This window comes from Amblyraja radiata, chromosome 37 (assembly GCF_010909765.2).
Source record: "Amblyraja radiata isolate CabotCenter1 chromosome 37, sAmbRad1.1.pri, whole genome shotgun sequence".
NCBI classification, from domain to species: Eukaryota; Metazoa; Chordata; class Chondrichthyes; order Rajiformes; family Rajidae; genus Amblyraja; species Amblyraja radiata.
This window is the reverse complement of record NC_045992.1, coordinates 88555-111137: the sequence shown is the minus strand read 5'-3', so window position 1 is coordinate 111137 and position 22583 is coordinate 88555. Positions and strand designations below refer to the sequence as shown.

Genomic DNA, 22583 nt, shown 5'->3' with positions numbered 1-22583 from the left:
CAGGGGAAAGGGAAATGAGAGATATAGATGGTGATATAGAGAGAGATAGAACAAATGAATGAAAGATATGCAAAAAGTAATGATGATCAAGGAAACTTTGAGCTCACAATGGTCCATTTTCGGTTATGGGCTCGCTAGATGATAACGAGTCATATAGACAGTGAAATTCACCAGGATGACAGTGAAACTAAGGTGGGACGGAGAGAGGGGATGCAATGGTTACTTGAATTTAGAGAAATCAATATATCATACTGCTGGGTTGTAAGCTGCCCAAGTGAAATGAGGTGCTGTACCTCCAATTTGTGTTTGGCCACATCACATTCTGACAATGGAGGCTGCCCAGGACAGAACGGTCAGTGTGAGAATGGGAAGGGGAGTTAAAGAGTTTGGCAACCAGGAGGTCAAGGCGGATTGAGCAAAGGTGTTCAACGAAACGATCGCCCAGTCTGCACTTGGTCTTGCCGATATATAGGAGTCCACACCTGGAACAGCGGATATAGAAGATGAGATTGGTGGAGGTGCAAGTGAAAAAATTCATCCATTCCTTTTGAATCTAGAGAAGGGTCACCCATTCCTTCTCTCCAGAGAAGCTGGCTGTCCCGCTGAATTACAACAGCATTTTGTGTCCATCTTCGGTTTAAACCAGCATCTACAGTTCCTTCCTGCACATTCCTTTTGATTGTTGGGTTGCAATTAATTTTAGTCAATACTCTCCAGCAGAAGGCATTATGGGAGTACTCTTTCCACAAGCCTGTTGTCATTCCATGAGGTTTTCTTCAATTGAAAATGGCATTATTAGACATGCCAACTCTAATGTATGAATATAAAGATATTGTGCAAATGTCTCTTTTTATTCCGTTCTGGGATGCCATTACTTACTGCCCATCTATAAAGTGTATTTTACAAGACAGATACAAATCAACTATTCCGCTTGAATCAATTGTCAGATATGTTTCTGCAGCACTCCAGTAGTTTTGTGGTCAGCACGATCAATTTTTTTTCTTTAAATTTAATGAACCCCGATTTAAATTCTCAACCTGACATTGTTTAAATTATTGCTACCGCTATTAATAAGACACCCAATAGTTTCAGTACCTAATTAATGTATAAGCGCACACGCTATCGTATCAGCATGCCTTATTTTTAAGAGAAGTATTAAATCAATTTTAGTGTCAATGCTTCAATAATAAAGCAAATTAATTATCTTTTCTGTGTGCATCTTTAAATAAACCAGTTAATCTGAAGTAAATAAACATACTGCTGAAGGTCTTTGGAGGCAAAGTGATAGTCAACACGTTGGGTAGAGATGTCGACCATCCTCCTGCCTACACGGATGCTGCTCACTCTCTAAGCTCATACCACAATTTGTGTTTTGCTCTAGATTCCTACATCTGCTGTCTCATGTCTCCGGGTTAGTTTGAACTTTACATTGATTTCAGTAATTGAAGATTAAAAAGCCTCACCTGCTCAGATTCTTCCTCACTAATGTTGGTTCTGCCCAACATTGTAGCTTTGACAGTGGAGAGAATTTTAAGTTGTGTGCTGATGGTAGGAATACGTTCACACACCTGTGATTAACAAAAGTTAGTGAGTATACAAGCAGCAGAAACACTACGCAAAACCACTATTGAACTCCTAACATATTCCCTTTATTCTTGGATCATAGACGTGGTCAGGATTGTATCTACTTCGCATCTCGACTTTTCACAATAGAATACAAGAACGATTCCAAATACCATGACCCTTTTCTTTCTAAAAAATGTCATTAAGCATAGAAGTTGGGAGGTCATGTTGCAGTTGTATAAAACATTGGTGAGGCTGCATTTAGAGGACACTGTTCAGTTCTGGGGCCACCATGTTATAGGAAATATGTTGTCAAGCTGGAAAGAGTACAGAGAAGATTTACAAGGATTTACAAAGATGTTGCCAGGGCTATAGGGTCTGAGCTACAGGGAGAGGTTGAGTAAGCTGGGACTATTCCTTGGAGCGCAGGAGGATGAAGGGTGATCTTATTGAGGTGTATAAAATCATGAGAGGAATAGATTGGGTAATGCACAGAGTCTTGCCCAGAATAGGTGAATCGAGGACCAAATGACATAGGTTTAAGGTAAAGGGGAAAAGATTTAATAGGAATCTGAGGGGTAACTTTTTCACACAAAAGGTGGTGGGTGTATGAAACAAGCTGCCAGAGGAGGTAGTTGAGGCAGGGACTATCCCAACATTTAAGAAATAGTTAGACAGGTACCAGGAAAAGACAGGTTTGGAGGGATATGGACCAAACACGGGCAGATGGGACTAGTGTAGCTGGGACATGTTGGTCGGTGTGGGCAAGTTTCCACACTGATGGGCCTGTTTCCACACTGTATGACTCTGTACAACATCTAGTTCTTGCTTGTAGTAGCATCACAGGTATATAGACAGACAATACACAAAAACAAATTAACATAAAATAACACAAATTCTACAAACAGTACTAAGAAAACAACAAAAAACAAGACAAGGCATTGAACTCGGATAAAGTGAAAACCATTAAAAAAGTGTTCCTGTCAAAGAACTGAATTGGTATCCTGACATTGTTGAGTAACTCAGCATACCTGCAGAAGATTAGTTCTGATTCGTTTATCAGTACACTGCTTGGCAACCTCTTTTGCAAGTAGTGTCACTTCATCGGATGCCTTGGCTATGTCCTTAGCACAGTGAATGAGAGCACGTTTGGTTCCGCTGCCACCGCGCACCAGCCGAGACATTTCTGCCATCAACAAAGCCATCCTCTTGGCAGCACCAATGATGTCGTTACCCTGAAGAACAAAGTCACAAAAAGGATTAAACATTCACCAAATTAAGAGTCCATCTGATCTATCATCTTCTATTTTGAAAACAAGTACATAGCCCCAATCCTTTGTTGCCCCACTGCACTTCGTATCGTGCATGATTATCTTGGTAATTACAGCCACCCGACCAGTCTACAATTCTACCCTACAAACTGACTTGAAATTGTAACATTTATCTTTACTGTCATAAATATTTACAGTAAAATTTCAGTACAAGTTACCAGACTAATTCTACCTGTTAAATGGCAGTCCATAATTTTAAAAGCAGCATTCACTGCTCAAAGACTGAAAAACATTATAACCCAAGAATTTTACTAGTGTCATGGACTTTGAGGTCATAGATGCTTACTGATAGTTTCATCCAGAGTTGAAACTAGCTTCATATCCAAGTCCATTTCAGCTTCATCTAAATATGCCAGCTAACTGTTAATTTATTTGCAAATCACATCACCTCAACAGGTATAAACCTATTAACAAACATGGAATGAGATTGGTATAAGCATAGTAACATTCTTTTTTTGAGTTGGTGTATATTGAGAAATAAATATCTGAAAGCTGCAAGTATGAAGAACATTACTTCTAACTCTCCTCATAGATCAATAAATGATAAATAATAAAGATATGGCTTTGATTCCCACTGGTGCTCAGTTCGACTTGTCTTGCTGTGGTCAGCAACTTTGGTCTCCCAGATTTAGAGAGGAAACAGTGGCATGTTCCACTCGTCACCTTGCAGGACATTGATGGATCAAAGCCACATATCAGTGGTCTTTAGGTCAGGTCACATGGGAGCGGTGGTGGCACTGGGCATGGAATCAGAGGATGCGTAGACAAATGGAATCTTATCTTAGTCGGAATCACTGGGGTAGAGCATCCAAAATTCCATTCCTGGTTAACACAGAATACAGCAACAGATTTTGTCTGTGTTTATCTCGCAAAATCCCAATCTGGAAGGGGCGACTATGTATCTCAGATTCTGATTCAGATTCAACTTTAATTGTCATTGTCAGTGTACAGTACAGACAACGAAATGCAGTGTGTAAGTGCAGTGTGCTTTTTGGTGTGTAAAGTTATCAGGAGTCCTCAGGTGAATGCAGAAGAAAAAGTCAGGCTGATAGCACTCCTGGGGTGCAGTAGCACACATTAGGCTTTTACCTCTGCTTGCTGTTGCTCCGTAAACAATGAAACCTGTAGTAGACCCTTTTAAGCTGTATTGTTTAGAACACAAACTGAATGGAATGTACTTCTCTTTCTGTGCTAAGGTCCCATGATCTCTGGTGGATTTGATCATGAATGCAAACTACATTTGTATTTCCTCCATAATTTCTTTAAAATAATGAAACATTTAAAATGGTGAAATATTTATGCAATCATTTTAAAGTTTTATTTTGCCACCACTGTTTCAGTATGGTCTCCATGGATGCTGTCCTCTCCCCAGACATGGATGAGGCTGTGCATAAAAAAAGGTGTAGCACAGGATCAGGTCATTTGGTCCACAACCTCTGTGCTGACCATCATGCCAATTTAAATTAAATTAATCCTGCCTGCATTGGTCTTTATCTCCTGCCTGTTTAAGCACCTGGCTACATGCCTCTTAAATGTTACTATCACGTCTGCTTCTATCACTTTCCCTCATATTTGATATTTCCACTCTGGCAAAGTGACACTGACTATCTAACTTATCTGTCTCTCTGATAATTTAACAATTTTTGTCAAGTTTGCCCTTGGACTCAGACATTCCAACTTCTCTTTGTAGCTAATATACTTCAATCCAGGGAACAGCCAGGTGAACCTCTGCTGCACCCTCTCCAAAACCCTCCAACACTACACTTCCCCTACACTAAGTAAAAGAGTAATTCAGCAGGTCAGGCAGCACATTGGAGAACGTGGATAGGTGACATTTTGGATCGGGACCCTTGTTTAGTCTAAGGTCTGAAGTGGGTTATTTTTAAATTTACAAAGAGATCTAGATAATTTGGGAATGTGGGCCCAGGAATGGCAAATGAAATTTAACTCTGAATAATGAGGTGTTGCACTTTATTATGTCAAATCACAGTAAATGGTAGAGCCTTGGACTGTTGCAGAACGGGGAGATCTAGGAGTATAGGTATTTAGCACGCTTGCCTTCATTGGGAGCTACAACTGCAGAGGGCTCAAAGGCCCCGACCACGGGTGAACAATGAGGAAGATGACTGAACTTTATTGCCTTCCCTCCCAGTGGGAAACATTGATTCCGCCGTGTGGGGATGTTTACGTTAAACTCTATCATGTATTGTCTTCTTTTTTATTGGTATGACTGTGGTAACTCAAATCTCACGGTCCCAATTGGTGCATGTGACAATAAATGCAACTTGAACTTGGTATTGAGTACAAAAGTTGGGACATCATGATGCAGTTGGCAAGTAATTGGTTAGGCACTCTTGAAATACCATGTTTCGTTCTGGTCACTCAGCTATAGGAATGTCATTAAGTTGCAAAGGATGCAATGAGAAAGGTTGGAAAGAGATTCACCAAGATGTTACCTGTGCTTGCAGGCTCGGGTTATAGGGAGAAGTTGAGTAGGCGAGGATATTCTTCTTTGGAGCATAGTAGGTTGAGGGTTGACCTTATTAAGATTTAGTTTACTTTAGAGATACAGTGTGGAGACAGGTCCTGAGGCCTTGTGCCAATCATCGATCCCTACACACTAAGACTATCCTACACGCTAGAGAGAATTTACAATTTTTACCAATGCCAAATAACTTACAAACCTAAACGTGTTTGGAGTATGGGAGGAAACCGAAGCACCCAGAGAAAACGCCTGAAGTCATGGGGATAACGTACAAACTCCATACAGACAGCACGGCAGTCAAGATCAAACCCAGGTCTCTGGCACTGTAAGGCAGCAACCCTGCCGCTGCGCCTTTGTGTTGTCCAAAGGCGTACAAAATCATGAGTGGCATGGATAAAGTGAATGCTCAGTTTCTTTTCCCCCAAGAGTAGATTCTAAAACTCCATATGGCTTAAGGTGAGAGATCTAAGAGGGACCTCAGGGGTATTATTATCACTCAAGGTAGTCTGTACATGGAATGAGCTGCCAGAGGGAGCAATAAAAGTTTAAAAGACGTGGACAAATGTATCGATAGGAAGGGTTTAGAGGCCTATGGGGCAAATGGGACTAACCCAGTGTGCTATCTTGATTGGTATGAACAAGGTGGGCCGAATGTGTAGGAAGGAACTGCTAGTTGCTGGTTTACACCGAAGTTAGACACAAAATGCTAGAGTAACTCAGCGGAACAGGCAGCATCTCTGAAAAGGAATGGGAGATGTTTTGGGTCGAGACCCTTCCTCAGGTGGGCCAAAGGACCTATTTCCATGCTATACAGCTCCACGATTCTATGGGTCTAGTGGAATATATGATCAGTGTAAATGAGATGAGGAAAAACTTTTTAACATAGAGAGTTGTGAATTTGTGGAATTCTCTGCCTCAGAAGGCAGTGGATGCCGATTCACTGGATGCATTCGAAAGAGTGTCAGAGCTCGTAGGGCTAGTGGAATCTAGGGATATGGGGAGAAGGGAGGAACGGGGTAATGAATGTGGATTATCAGCCATGATCACAGTGAATGGCGGTGCTGGCTCGAAGGGCCAAATGCACTGCATTTATCCTGCACCTGTTATCTATGTATCTAAAGTGGTGATTGATTGTTGGCGCAGAGTTGGTGAGTCTCCACTTATCAACTAGCCATGATCGTCACCCTTCCCTCCCCAACCGAATCTCACCTGCCAATCAACACCTGTATGATCAGTCACATGCCAGCTCTTATCCACCACCTCTGCATGCTGGCTACTTTCCTTCTATTTCTTCAGTCCAGATGAAGAGTCTCGACCAGAAATGTTGACTGTTCATTTCCCACCACATATGCTGCATGACCCACTGAGTTCCTATAGCCAATTCATTCACTACAAATCATTTGTGGTCCTCACTACCATTTTAATTTTCACAAGAATTCCAAAACAGCCAAGGTTTAAAAAAATGAATCACATAGTGAAATTGTCGTCATATGGGTATTTTCCACAAAGTTAACAACTTGTCAATAAATGGTATGATTTTGTAAACAGTTTCAAACTTTTGCACAATATTGCATAACTCACTTCTCATCAAACTATATGAACAGAAAATAAACCTCATCAACAACTGTAATGTTGGTAATATAAATTTCAAACGCATGCAATTTAAAACAAAAACCTAAATTGTTCCAAAAAGTATAGAAACATACTGTTATTAGACATAAATGAGCTTTCCATTTAAGTAAATACAATAGGCATGAAGGGACTAGCAATAAATGCAATAGCTGTTTCAACATTTTCTCTAGAAATGCTCTGTTCAAACTTAAAAGTAAAATTCAAATTCTTCTATTTGATTATTATTTTAATTTTGTCAACTGATGTTATTAATAAAAGCTAAACCAATAATTTAAAAATGTTCAAATGTTTCATAAAATGCCACACAGCAAACATTCTGTTTTAATATGCATGGGCACGATCAAAAACAGGGTCAGGCATTCAACAGTGCGTTTCAAAGCACAGCAATACATGGATGAAATGTTAGTAAAAGCAGAATGATCACATGCTGTCTTACCAATAAAATTAATCAAACGCTTCTAGCACTGAAAAGTCAAATAATGCAGACTAAATGTAGAATGAAAATAAAAACTTCATTCAATGGCACAAACACTGCATGTTAGTAAGGCTGCAATCTAAAAAGGAAGAATGTCCATTATAATATTTTTGAAGAGCAAAATTGTAAGAATAAAATGTGCTGCACTATAACTAATACTTTGAAAACTCAAAGTTTGTAACTTACAATAAATAGCTTACCGGTCATTTATTTAGCACCTCTAATATAGCAAAGCATACTGAGGCACGTCAACTTTAATTCTGCTTTCAACTACTTTATTTTAAGAAAATGCCCAAAACATCGCAAACGTTTTTCTGCACTGTCATGGGTGGATTTTTTCCTCTTTGAATTACTAAAACTATTACAAATATTAAAATGTGGCAATGTCGTTAGAAATAAAATAGAGGAACTTCATTTAGTTTTAATTAGTCTCTACTAGGGTGGAAGTAACTTGGGATGGAACCAGAATGTTATCTATAGAATGGGAAGACCATGCAGCTATTAATGAATGCAAGTTGTTCTCTCCCACATTAGACACCAAAGGCAATATACATTTGCATGGTGCTTTCTTTGGATAAGGAAGGACCCTCTGGTCATGGTGGAAGGATCACAATGATTTTTTTTCCTTCACTTTGGACTGGGAATGAGAAGTGAGGTACTGGAGATTAAATAACCTTAAAGGAATGATATTGTCAATGAATATATGTATTAAAACAATCCAATGTGAATGCAATCTCCAGTTTCCAGAAACACCACTGGAGAACTCCTCCAATCTGTGAAGAACTGACACCGTTTTCATTCGTAGTTTCCCCGTTCAGGAAATTGAGAACAAAATGTTCTGTAAATTTCTGGAGATGGAAGCTCACTTCCTATTTGGATTAGCAAAGGTGAAAAACAGGCCGGATCATCCATTGCGACAGTGTATGCATCAGCATGTTCTGAACCTCTGCACCAAAGCACAGATGTGATGGAGGTCAGAACCAGGCCCTTTGAGAGAGCTGGATGCATTTCATATTTGATCCCTCAACTTCATACCAGTCACAGTTGCACCTCCAGCACAACATCACTCATTGGAAAGGGGCACAACTATTCATTAAATGGAATGAAGGTGATTTTCTTAATTTTGTTAACATTAATTAAATGTGGTGAGTCTATTCACTATTGTATTATTTTTGTTAAGGAAACTGTGATGAAATGTTTCTGATCAGAGATATTTGGAAACATTAGAAAGTATCCATACAGAAATGGTTTTAAGATAACGTGCTAAATTTTGCATGGGGGGGTAAATCCAGCACAAGTTATCTTAAAACCATTTTAAAGGCATTTCAGCAGACAGTCTTCCTTTAACAGTTACTGCCAGAACAATGTCCATTTTTTATATCCATCTCCATCCATCCACCCTTGGGAAGAAGCATCACAAATTACAAGGTTCAGTGAAAAAATATTATGACATATTTACAATCCGGAAGTTATTCAGAAACCTTCATGTATGGCTTCATAAGCAATGGAGAAACTACAGTTTTGAAGGTTGACCATGTAGATCTAAATGTACTCAGCAAACAATAATGCTTCCAAATGCATCAAAGTCAACTTTTTTAATTATCAACTGCTGACCTTGATGAGGAACCATGTGAAGCCAATTTCATTTCTTCAGGAATGCAGACAAACATTTAACTTCAGGCTCACAAAATCCAGCAAGAATCTGCGGTGGTGCAAGTGGACCAATGCTTTGAAAGATCGGATGCAAACGAATGAACTGCCATTGGGAAAAACTGAAGAGTACCTTACTAGACCATTTTCTTGCTTCTCGATGCAAAGACTGAGCTGCAGCCAGCATTGGCTGATTAACTGGCTGATTTGTAGGCATTAAAAGTAACTCAGGCTCGTAATCATCTTCATTGTCAGAGGGAAGAGTCAACTCAACATCATCATCGTCATCGTCATCATCAGCATCATCATCATCATACACATCTACATCAGCCTCAAGTGCTTCACTTGCCTCATCAGTCACATCAGGCTGTAATGGTACCATGTGCAGGAGGATGGAAAGACAGTGAGAGAGTTAGTAGAAAAGACAGGAGAAGGAAAGAGGATATGGATGGAGCTATTTTAGCAATTAGGTATCTTTTCATTCTGTAAAGGACAAAAAAAAGTACCTAGGAAATTTAGTAAGGGAAAAAGAGATGGTTGTTTAATTTGTGAGTGAACATTTTGAAAAAAACAGATGAATCATGCTCAAAGGAAAGACTTTTCCCCAGAAATCCCACAGAAAAAAAAATCTTGTACACTCACTGGTTTGACCATTTGCACAAACACTGAACACAAAAAAGAGAACAGGATCAGCTGACATAAACCCAATAGGAAACAGAATGCAAAGGTAGATAGAAGTTAGGATATCGAAAAGCAATGGGATGCGAGACAGTGTGCTGGCAATGAAAGGAATTTCACAAGATAAGACATACCACAAGATAATAAAAGTAAACAATAGGAAATAGAAACACAAAAGACCAAAGTCAATGCAAGAATCCGAGACTCAGATTTATTCAGCACCTCTCATGCTCTCATTCATCCCTAAGCAATCTAAGGCCAATCTAAGGTGTAGTCAATGCAGTAAAGCAGGAAAACAACAAAGTACTGAAAGAACTCAGTGGGTTGGGCAGCATCTGTGGAGAGAATGGACAGAAACTATTTCAGGCCGGTACCGTTCTTCAGGCGCCCCGATCCGAAACACTTTCTGACCATTCCCTCCACATATGCTGCCTGACCCACCAAGTTCCTCCAGCATTGTTTTGTCCAAGATACTAGCATCTGCAGTTTCCGACATCTCCAGTAAATAACAGAGTCTGGCAGCCAGTTCACAAAGAAAACTTTTGCAATAAAAATACAGTAATGATTAGATCTGTTTTTTTGATTTTGGTTGAGGGGTGAAGGTTGGCCAGGGCACCTGAATGTTTTCAATTGGTGCAATGGGAACCAGGGGCGGAAAACCCGGGGGGCCAGAGGGGACACGTCCCCCCACCATGTTTTGAGAGGTGGGGGACATCCCCCCCAAGTTTTTGTCATCCGGATTTTAAAATCTCCGCTTACCGTGGAGGTAGGACGGCTGATCGAGGGCTGATCGATTGGACGAGAGAGACGTCGGTTAGCAGGCAATGGGGGCGGGACATGATGATTCACACGATGATTGGAGGAGGGAGGAGTGGGGGGGGAGGGTGGGACTGAGGATTGAGTGCGGTGATTGGAGAAGGGAGACGTGGCACAGACCTGCGCCTCATCCGCAGCCAGGATCGATCCCGGCCGGCTCTCCGGCGCTGTCCCGTCCCCACCCGAGTGCTCCCCTCTCCACGGGTGGCCAGAGAGGTCAGGAGTCAGACGCGAGCTGTACCCCCAGGCCCACAGCCAGCGCAGAGAAGCAGCGCTAAACCCAGCTCAACTCTGCCTGTCCCACCAGGTGAACCTGCCTGGGCTTGTGGGATATATGGCCAGCGTGGAAAAGCAGCGCTGGTGTCCCGTCAGTCCAGTCAGGGCTTGTACGTTAACCCGGCGAGATAGGCAGAGTTGAGCTGCATTTAGCGCTGGATTGAGCCTCCGAAGCCTTGCGCATGTGTGTGTGAGTGTGCGCATGCACGTGCGGCAGCCAAAAAACTGTCCACCCAGTCCCCTCCATATTTTGATAGCGAGTTCTGTGCCTGATGGGAACCGACCAACGTGTTACAATTCAACAAAGATGTTCCTTCACTTAAACCCTTGTTCTCACATTTAACATCAGCAATTGTAAGAAACAGCTTACATTTAATGCATTTCTTACCCCTCCTCCTTACTTCCAGCCACCACTGAGTAACCCAAGCCTGACTGCAGATTTAATTACCGTGCTAAAATGAATCCCACCTAATTAACATTCACATGCCCCAAGCCAAATATTACTAATTAAATTCAACTCGATGATTGGGGAGCTGGCTTTGCAGAACCTCTAAATGTTGATTAGCGCTTCAAGGTTTGCTACTGTCAGCATTCCCCACGGCAGAGGTTCTATTTGCAGACCCAACATGAATGCCTTTGGCTGCTCCAGCCTGGATCTTCCAGCTCATCTCAATCACAATTTTCAACTTGAAGTCCATCTTTCACCTTCATCACATCCATACAAACCTTAGCTAGGTTTTGTCTCTACAGAATACCAAGGACGGTCCCAGTTTAGGATTTCTTGCTTCTACCTGATAGCTGAGCATTCTTTCTCACGTTCTGCTATGCAACCCACCTACACTTTAACATACTTTTCAAAGCAGATAAGTTGCATTCCAAATTAAGCTAATTACTTTAAACACACAAAAAATAAAGTTTTATCTTTCACGTCTTGTCAAGAAAGATCGCAATATGCACAAAAATAGTACAGAACAGGCTAGAAAAGGGAAAGAGAAAAAATGCACTCTTTCGCCATTTGTTTACTTAAGCAGATTTTCTTGTAAAATTGAACATATTTTCGATTCTAAATTATTTTTTAAAGCACAAAAAGTTAATTTTCCTCATTGGGTCTAAATTCACATTGTGTAAAAATATTCAAACATTTTTCTTTCAAGATTCAGAATTTCTTGGCATCTTCCAGCAAATCTTACAACATCGAATGTGTAAGGTGAATGTTAACAAAAAGGTGAACAATTGTAGGCAGGTGGTTGCACGAGGTGGTGGAAGATTTGAAGATCTCACTTTCAAAAGGTTTCAAATGTTTACATAAAACAGTCAAAGCTAAATGGTCAGAAAATTACAATACCGATGTTTTATAGACCCAATAACTGGTGCTGTCTGTTCAATTTGGACATAGATGACCTAACACCGGCTCCCAATAACCATTAGCCAACAGGTTCAAGCTTTCCAATGAACTGGTACAGTGTAGAAAGTCTTGCTTATGTCTGAAGCCATCTAACGTTGCAGTTCTTCCAAGGAAACGTCAAAATGCTCTTAGATGAAAAATGTATACGATTTAATTTTCAACACTTGCCGACAGTATTAAAGCACAGGTCATCAATTTCACACTGAACAAATTGGATGTTATATTTTTATGCAATACATGATTCAGTATCAGTGTAGTTTGCAAGAATAAGTCAAGTACTAACAAATTGTCCCTTGTATTCTCACCTAAACCACTACTGGATGTTGAGAAATACTGGAATCACCGATGTGTGTTTTGGTCGACATGTGAAGTGACATATTAAATTGAAATGTTCAAGTAACATGGCCTACAATGGGAACTGTTTTCTTACACATCCATTTCAAATAAAATAATCAATGTATTGGCTGGTTTAGTCACTGCTGCACTGGATTATTAAATGTGATTTCCATGTTCAGTAACCACATATTCTTTTTTAGGTTTTCCATATGCAATCCGCACCAAAATGATTGACTCACAAATTATATATTGCAGTAAGTTAGTATACTCTTAAAACATTTAACTTTAGAAGGATCAAAAGATTACAAAGGAAATAATTATTTCAATTTCAAGCAACATTTAAATTGAAATTGATTGAGCTTCACATAGAAGTCAACAAAATTAATGTGACAAATTTAAACAGACATACAAAGAACAAAGGTTGATATCTGCGCTCCCAAATCACGAAAAATCTGATAGTGCACGATTTTAAGGACTAATAAAGATCTCACCTTGCTTGACCACTTCCTGGCTTCATCGTGCAACTGCCGAGCTGACTCCATCATCGGCTGATTTACAACTTCCCCGGCTTTCATTTCAGGGAATTCCTCATCTTTTTCATCAGGAGGAGGTGGCCTTGGTGGTGGAACCTGACCCTCAGGAAGCGGTGGTTTAGGAGGAGCAGGTTCATCATTCAGCTGAAAAACAGCAGAATGAATTGTCCAATTTTCTTTGCAATTCCTCTTTAATAATTTAATTATTTCCAGTTTTTTTTTAAATAATTGAAAGCAAAATTTTTAATCAAACCCATTGTGGTATAAAACTTACTATTTAATTACCTGTAGGGAATGCACAAAGTACCATTAAGGTTCATTTTTATGTTCATTTTATAAAAGGAAACGTATTTCCATGGAAATTCAGATATATAATTTTGTGCAAAGTGAAGAAAATCTGCAAATGTCATTCAAATGTAAACTGTGCTCTGGCGAAAGGATTTGTCTACCAAATACATGTCTCCTATGATTAAACAGTACGACTGTGCTAGTTTCCAACAGACAAAATTCGCAATTTTAGCAACCAAAAGATTCAAGTAATTTCCCATAACAAATATGAAGATAACTGCTCTAGAGGTTCCTATTTTTGGTTCTAAATCCTTTCTTGAATAGTAGCGTTTATTTATGATTTTCAACAACATCCTGGAGTCACACCTGTGGCCACAGAAATACCTGTCTGTTTCCCTAACTGCTAAACTTTCCAACACCGACCATCTCTCACTTGTCTTTCTTCATCTGTGCAAACGAGCCATTTGTGACAGTGTATACTCAGAGCTGGCTGTAGTCCCTCAAGCCGTCATAACTCCCACAATTACCCAAAAGGTAATGCGAGCGTATCCACTTCTGCACTGTCTGTTTGCCTCACAGTTGGCTGTTACTGCTCCCTTTCTGACTGCAAGCATTGAACTTACAGACTTATGGATACACCAATGATTAATAGTGATACACCACAGTGACACATTAGTGATACACCACAGTAATACACCAGTGATTAATGCTGCCACCACAGCTCTGTGACCAACATTAACATTGCTGATACACTGCAATGATACACTGCCTACACACAATTGTCAAGGTAACTGGATGTGTCTGCTGCTTGTGTCTGTGTCAACATGGCACAACAAATTTAGTAGCCTTATTTGAAGAATACAATATTGCACGTATGATAGAAGTTGCATGATGTACACAGCATCAGCAGATCTTTTAAGAGGTTCAAATAAATGAATGAATTTAGCTGGATTTAAACTCTAACATTTTATTATAGCTTATATTAGCTTGTCCAATTCCCCATCCACTTCATCGACACAGGACAGGACCTGCACTGTGAATGACAAAGCTCTAGAGAGGGTTGTACAGCAGAGGGATCTAGTAGTGCAGGGCTATATTTCCTTGAAAGTAGTGTCACAAGTAGGTAGCGTGGTCCAAAAGGTTTTAGGTACATTGACCTAGGTGCAGTTATCGAAGACGTTGGTGAGGTCACATATAGAGAATTGTGTGCAATTTTGGTCACCATGTTATGGGAAAATGTCAAGCTGAAAAGGGTGCAGAGAAGATTTACGAGGATGTTGCCTATACTCGAGGGCCTTAGCCACAGGGACAGGTTGAGTGGGCTACGGCTTTATTCCTTGGAGCACAGGAGAATGAGGTGTGATCTTATAGAGGTGTACAAAATCATAAGAGGAATAGAGTAGGGGAAGCAAGAACCAGAGGGAATAGGTTTAAGACGAGAAGGGGAAAGATTTAATAGGAACCCGAGGGGTTACTTTTGTTACACAAAGGGTGGCGGATATAAGGAATGAGCTGGTGGAGGAGGCAATTGAGGCAGGTACTATCGCAATGTTTAAGAAAAATTTAGACACGTATATGGATAGGAAAGATTTAGAGGGATTATGGGCCAAACACAGGTAGGTAGAACTAGTGTAGATGGGGCTTGTTGGTCGCCATGGGCCGAAGGACCTGTTTCCACACTGACTCTATCTTCGTAATAAATATCTTAAAGATATTAAATATCTTTTCAACTAATTGTTATCAATATTTAACAAAAAGATTATGCACTAAACTTTATTGCTGTGAAAACAGCAATACAATACTACTCACTCATTGTGTAGAAGGGAACTGCAGATGCTAGTTTAAACCGAAGATAGACACAAAATGCTGGAGTAACTCAGCGGAACAAGCAGCATCTCTGGAGAGAAGGAATAGGTAACGTTTTGGGTCGAGACCCTTCTTCAGACTGAAAGGTGTCGACCCGAAATGCCACCCATTCTTTCTCTCCAGAGATGCTGCCTGACCCGCTGAGTTCAGCATTTTGTGACAACTCACTCATTTGCAAGGTTTCATCTCAAGGATAATTATTAAAATCATACGAAAGCAGTAATGCATTCTTTCCACAAAAATTCACAACGTAATTTAAAAATTCTGTTGGCAATTTGGATATTGTGTAAAATTATGGGTATTTTACCTGTTTATTAATATAATCTGGGTTTGTTCGTAGTCCAATTAAAAGATTGTATCAAAAATACACAAACCTGAAGCTGATCCAGATCAGGCGGTGGTGGAGGGAAGTCTGGCTCCTGAGGCTGGAAAACTTCTCGAACAGTAGCTACAGCACTTAGAATTCGATATCCAGAATCCAAGAAGCTTTTCTGCAGTCCTACAAGTCAGAAGCATAGATTATTGAACAATGCTTTGAATAGACTCTTTTTAAATACTTAAGCCAAACATAAATTGATAAATCATTGAACAAAAACTGCAAAATCTAATCCCATCAATAGGGAAACTACATTACAATTTTTATCAATGTACAAAACTGCTTCATGGATGCAAATAAAATTATGAGAAAAAAAAATACATTAAAAAAAACTTATCCCCCTCATGGTTTGTTAATTTTATTGCTCAATTTAAACTCATGACCAATTGGGAAATCTACTAGGCTGAGTAGAAATTCTTTTTTAAGTCGATCTTTGCAAAGTCAATGTATTTACCTAACAGATATGAATCCCATGCAGGTAGAGGAGATAACTTTAACCTTGCATCGTATATGACAAGTAGTGGAATGAAGGGCCTGTTCCTGTGATGTACAACAATACAATACAATACAATACAATTTATTGTCATTTGAGCCTCAGTGAGGCTGATCTGTTCTGTATTCGTGCCTACTATGTTCTGGTGTGCTAAAGCAGAGCAAGAATTTCATTGTTCTATCAGGGACACATGACAATAAAACTCTCTCTTGAACTCTTGCTGCCTGTCCCGCTGAGTTACTCCAGTATTTTGTGTCTATCCTTATTACAAGGAAGCCCCTTTCAAACATCTGGTCAAGTGCAGAGTAAGAGATGAAATACGACCGTGCCTTACCAGGATCTGAAATGTTTCCAGCTACAGCTTTAGCATCCATTACCATGGGTGAGATCGTTTTGCTTAGTTCATCAGATGCTGCCTTTACCGATTCACGAAATTTTGGGTCTTCTGAGTTTTCAACTTCCCTTTTAGCAACCAAAAGAATTCTGTTTGCCCGACGAGCAATGCTTGTTGCTCCTGCGACTAGCATTTGAGGCTGTACATTGGCCATTGCTACTTTGCATTTGTCGATATCTTTCTTGATGGCTTCCTCAGAGGCATCCAGTAAGGATCTGGTATCAATAGCTTCATCGACTAAACCTGCAGGATGAATGACATGTTTATCCAGCATCATAATCATTCAGCCGATAAACAGTTCTAAATGTAAGACTTTTAATTCTCATACAAAAAAGGTGAAATCCATCATTCTGGGCACCATGTAATTAGGGACACTGGTGACCTCCTAATGTCACTATTGCTGAATGGGGAAAGCACAGGTTCGCAAGAGGGCACTCTCGTACAGTTGCTGGGAGATATTGAATGGAAACATCAGCAAGTGATAGGAAGCTGATCATTCACCAGAGATACACGGAACTACTGAATAAGTCACGAAACCGAGGACAGGGAATAATAATAGCAAAAGATGCATGAAATCCACTTCTTAATCATTGTAATTTCAGATCAATGTTGGGTTAGAGTTGATTTAGATTGAATCCTGTAATTTAGAGAATATGACAAAGTAAGGAAATGTATATATCATTATGACAGCACAGATAATGCAACTTTCATAACACTCATTTTTACAGCATATAGTAGCTATGCCAAGAAATGTTAAGGTGTGTGAAAAATGGAAATTAGGGAGAAAAATGTGATTTATGTAACTACGTTAATTTCCCCTACATAACAGATATGGAGGAATATCAGAAATAGAGCAGTTGGACAACAGTAATATAATTGGGCAGTCACCAGGGCTTATGAAATGTTAATCATGCATAACTAATCTGGCAAAGATAACTGATTTTGCTATCAGCAAAATAGACAAGGGGAACACATGGCTGGGGACTTACATAAGATCATCAATAAGGTACAGGTGCACAACCTTTTATCCCAGGTTCCGGAAACCGAAAAGCTATGAAAACCGGACATTTTTTCCAGGATGTTGTCTGCACACCAAAGCTCGCGTTTGCCGCCAAACTTGACCCGAAACGACCCACGGTCAACCCAGGTCTGCACTACTGTAGCGGCTGCCTCCTCCCTGGAGACCGGGGAGACACTTAAACATCTATAAATCATTGCTTAAATGTTAGTCAGTTAGTTTGGGGGGGTGTGAAGGGGGAAACTTTAATTCTTAGTCCCCTACCTGGTCGGAGAGGCGGGGAGCGGGCAATGCCTTACCGGGTCGCCGTGCAGTAAGCTCCGGAGCGCTGTGGCCGCCGACTCCCAACATTGCGGAGCTGGGTCTGCGGGCGTCCGGCCGCGGGCCGCGCTGGATTTGGAGCGCCGCGCAGCCAGGGGTAGAGTTCGCCGGGGTCGGAGCTCCAACCGGCGCCGCCCGCGGCCGGACGCCCGCAGCCCCAGCTCCGCGATGTTGGGAGTCGGCGGCCACAGCGCTCCGGAGCTTACTGCACGACGACCCGGTAAGGCATTGCCCGCTCCCCGCCTCTCCGACCAGGTAGGGGACTAAGAATTAAAGTTTCCCCCTTCACCCCCCCCCCACCACATAAAATCCCTCCAAACGAACTGACTAACATTTAAGCAATGATTTACAATGATTCCCCGGTCTCCGGGGAGGAGGCAGCCGCTCCAGACTGTTCAAGCCGCCCGCGCTACCTACCTAATCTACGCTAAAAATCTTCCATTCCGAAATCCGAAAAATTCCGAAATCCGAGAAGTGTCTGGTCCCAAGGCTTTCGGATAAAAGGTTGTGTACCTGTACTGCAAGAGAGTATTAAACAGGAATATTCAGATTTTCTGATGGTCCAAAGCTAATGTGGGCAGTAAAGTGGGTGCAAAGAGACCTCAGGGGATATAACGTGTCTTACTGGAATATAATGTGGGAAAATGACATCAGTCACTTAGGATGGAAAAGAGAGGAAGATTATTTTCCCAAATAGTGGGAAAATGTTGTATTCAGCGGGACCTGAGAGTCTTTTCAATGTTAATATGAAGCATGCAAGCACGTAGGAAGGCTCCTCGATCTCTCAGGATCCACTTTCCCCACCGTTGTCTTCTGCTAAGACAGACACAATTTGTCTGTGAAATTTCCCTGCCCATGTTATGTTTAATTCCCAATCTAATATTTCCCATTTCTGCAGGGAATCCGTATTAACTAAATATTTTCCAATATGCACACCTCTTGAAAAAGTCAGTCTATTTTTGTTTCATATTTTGAATTTCTAACATTTCCTATGCTCATATATTGCCTTAATTCCCCATATCAACACCCTGGATATCATCCATCATTGAATTCGGAAACTTGCGGCTTGCTGCTCTATTTTAGGCCTTTTCTGATATTACCTTTCATCTACTTATATCTTTGTTATTTTGTCAGTTAAGATTTGATTATTTATTTCTGTCTGTTTGACATATTTTCCCAAATAGTGGGAAATAATGAAGTACTGATTCTTTAAATGCAAGCTGCTGTTTGTTGTGTCAATAGACAATAGATGCAATAGGCCATTCAGCCCTTCGAGCCAGCACCGCCATTCAATGTGATCATGGCTGATCATCCCCTTATACCCAAATGTAATTTCCCAACTCACCAGAGCCACTATAGCCTCAAATCTGCACTGTTTACTTTACTTACATTTAATAACCTAGTTTCTTATAGAACAAAATTAAAAGAAAAGTAGACTATTATATTATTCCTTTAATTATCATAAGATTCTTATAGAACAAATTGGTTCCTTTTCTGGATACAGAATTAAATGGAATAAAAGTGAAATCATGCCAATAAAAGAACAAGACCCTTCTCAACTCCAACAGTTTCCCTTCAGAATTGTTACTGAAAAGTTCAAACATTTTGGAATTTACGTGACTATAAAGTACTCCTCTTTGTTTAAAACAAACTTCCCACCATTAATTACTAAACTGTATACGTATATCCAATTTTGGAAAACACTTCCTATTTCCCTTCTTGGTGGATTAAATGCCATAAAGATGATCTTCCTTCCGCAACTTTTATACTTATTTCGATCAATCCCGATATATCTCCCTAAAAGCTTTTTCAAAAAAATTGACTCTATTGTTACTAACTTTATTTGGGACCACAAAACCCACCGAATACACAAAAGACATTTGTGCAAATCCAAAGAAAACGGAGGATTAGCTCTACCTAACTTTCTCTTTTACTACTGGGCAACTAATATTAAAAATACAACTTTCCGGTTGGACAATATATGTCAACATGTAAATTGGTTAAAAATGGAGAGGGAAAATTGTTTGCCTTTTTGTAAAGACTCGATTCTCCTATCTCCAATACATCTGAATAAGTCAACGTATGAGCAAAACCCGATAATACATAGTACTATCCGTGTCTGGAAACAGCTGAAACTCAGTCTTAAATTGAGAAACATGTCTCTCCTTCTTCCCATTGCAAATAATCTCTCTTTTAAACCGTCTACTTTAGATGTGGTGTTTGCTCAATGGAAGAATCAGGGAATCAATACTGTGGGAGACCTCTATCAGAAGAGGACTCTCTCCTCTTTTCAAGAACTGCAGGAGAAATATGATTTGAATGCCAATTTTTTTTTAGATATTTTCAACGTCGAGATTACATGAAAACATATACACAAGATTGTTTTCTTATGGGTCCTGATATATTAGATGCGAGAGGCGTGGCGTGAGCGTACTTGGGCTGGGCGCGGGGCTTTAGTCCACAGCGGCGGGGGGCGGGGCCTGGAGGCAGGTGGGCCTCGATTGGTGGGAATGTGGGCATTGTGACGTCAGCAGCTCAAGCGGCGATTATTTTTTTTAAAAAGTGAGTTTTGTGATCAATTTTATTCAAAATCTGGGGCAATAATTGACCAAGGAGTGGATTGCTGAACGCATAAGGTCAATCCCTAGCGAATTTATAAAAATCTCCGCGTTTTTGCATCTGGTTTTCGACGAGGGGCCCAAGGCGCGCGCACGCACACACACAGTTTTTAAAGTATATAGAGGGGCCAAATGCAGACAAGTGTGGACTGACCATCTTGGTCAGCATGGACAAATTGGGCAAAAAGGCCTGTTTCCATGCTGTTTTACTGTTTCCATGCTGTTTGACTCTACTCACTGGAATTTTGCAGTCCATGTAACGAAAAACCTCTACTTACCAGTCATTTTCTCAACATTATCAATCCACTGGTTCTTCATGGTTTCAAAGTGTTCATAGGCAGCCTGGTTATCAGGGTTTCTCAACAGGATACGAGCAGCTGAAACCACCTGTACAAGGAAGTCAGTAACAGAGTGAACATTTGGTAGATTTTTAATCTAGGGAAGAATTTAGTTTGGATATTTCTGCAACATACTCTTTCCTTTCAGAGCATTCTTAAGTTTTATTGCTGATGACATCCCTGTGATATCTGAAGCCATTTGACTTGCAATTTTTGGATAAAAAGAAAATACAATAAAAATAATTTAAACAGGTTAATGACATCATCATCATCCATTGTTCAGCATCCTTTGCATACAAGCTGTTACACAGACAAAGTGCTAAAAGTATAGTTAATTGAGCACTTGGGTCAAAATCTAGGATCACAACATACATAGAGCTACAAGAGTCAAGTCAAGAGAATTTATTGTCATGCGTCCCAGAAAGGAGAATGAAATTCTTGCTTGCTGCAGCGCAACAGAATATTGTAAGCAAAAATACAGAACAGTTCAGTTCAATATACACATAAATAAGCAGATAAAGTGCAATAGGCTGTTACAGTTCAGAGTCTGTTTGTTGGCAAGTTTAATAGCCTGAAGGCTGTGGGGAAGAAGCTGTTCCTGAACCTGGATGTAACAGATTTCAGGCTCCTGTACGTTCTGCCTGATGGTCGCGGAGAAATGAGTGCGTGGCCAGGATGGTGTGGGTCCTTGATGATGTTGCCAGCCTTTTTGAGGCAGCGACTGCGATAGATCCCTTCGATGGTGGGGAGGTCAGAGCTGATGATGGACTGGGCAGTGGTCACAACTTTCTGCATCCTTTTCTGCTCCTGGACGCTCAAATTGCCGAACCAAGGCACGATGCAACCAGTCAGCATGCTCTCTACTGTGCACCTGTAGAAGTTCAAGAGAGTCCTCCTTGACATGCTGACTCTCCATAGCCTTCTCAGGAAGTAGAGGCGCTGATGTGCTTTCTTTATAATTGCATTAGTGTACCGAGACCAAGAAAGATCTTCAGAAATGTGCACGCCCAGGAATTTGAAGTTCTTGACCCTTCCCACCATCGTCCCGTTGATATAAACGGGATTGTGGGTCCCTATCCTACCCCTTCCAAAATCCACAATCAGTTCCTTGGTTTTGCTGTTGTTGAGAGCCAGGTTATTGTGATGGCACCATTTGGTCAATCGGTCGATCTCACTTCTATACTCTGACTCGTCCCCATCAGTGATTTGTCCCACAACAGTGTTGTCATCGGCAAACTTGATGATGGAGTTTGCACTATGTCCGGCTATGCAGTCATTAGTATAAAGCAGAGGGCTGAGCACGCAGCCTTGAGGTGCTCCCATGCTGATTGTTATCGAGGATGACACATTTCCTCCAATACGGACTGTGGTCTGTGGATGGGGAAGTCGAGGATCCAATTGTAGAGGGATGCGCAGAGATCCAGATCCTAGAGCTTGGTAACCAGCTTGGAGGCGATGATGGTATTAAATGCCGAGCTGTAATCGATGAATAACAGCCTGACATATGAGTTTTTGTTGTCCAAGTGATTCAGACCGGAGTGGAGAGCCAGTGAGATCGCATCCACCGTTGATCTGTTATGGCGGTAAGCGAACTGCAGTGGGTCGAGGTTCTTGTCGAGGTAGGAGTTGATATGCGCCATGATCAACCTTTCAAAGCACTTCATCACCACAGACGTTAGTGCCACTGGTCG

General features: G+C 40.7%; 1 protein-coding gene across 4 annotated transcripts in view; it reads right to left on the bottom strand.

Annotated features, from left to right (window-relative positions):
* vcl (vinculin) overlaps positions 1 to 22583 on the bottom strand; it is a 107100-nt gene that overhangs the window by 5427 nt on the left and 79090 nt on the right. For 2 of the 4 annotated variants that reach the window (XM_033012643.1, XM_033012644.1), the window contains 7 exons: positions 20833 to 20941; positions 16538 to 16840; positions 15709 to 15833; positions 13139 to 13324; positions 9270 to 9503; positions 2595 to 2798; positions 1464 to 1568 (listed from right to left, as the gene is read on the bottom strand). In XM_033012643.1, coding sequence (XP_032868534.1) covers positions 1464 to 1568; positions 2595 to 2798; positions 9270 to 9503; positions 13139 to 13324; positions 15709 to 15833; positions 16538 to 16840; positions 20833 to 20941 — 1266 coding nt within the window. The remainder of the gene's footprint in view (positions 1 to 1463; positions 1569 to 2594; positions 2799 to 9269; positions 9504 to 13138; positions 13325 to 15708; positions 15834 to 16537; positions 16841 to 20832; positions 20942 to 22583) is intronic. The other 2 variants (XM_033012645.1, XM_033012646.1) reach the window with 1 other exon arrangement.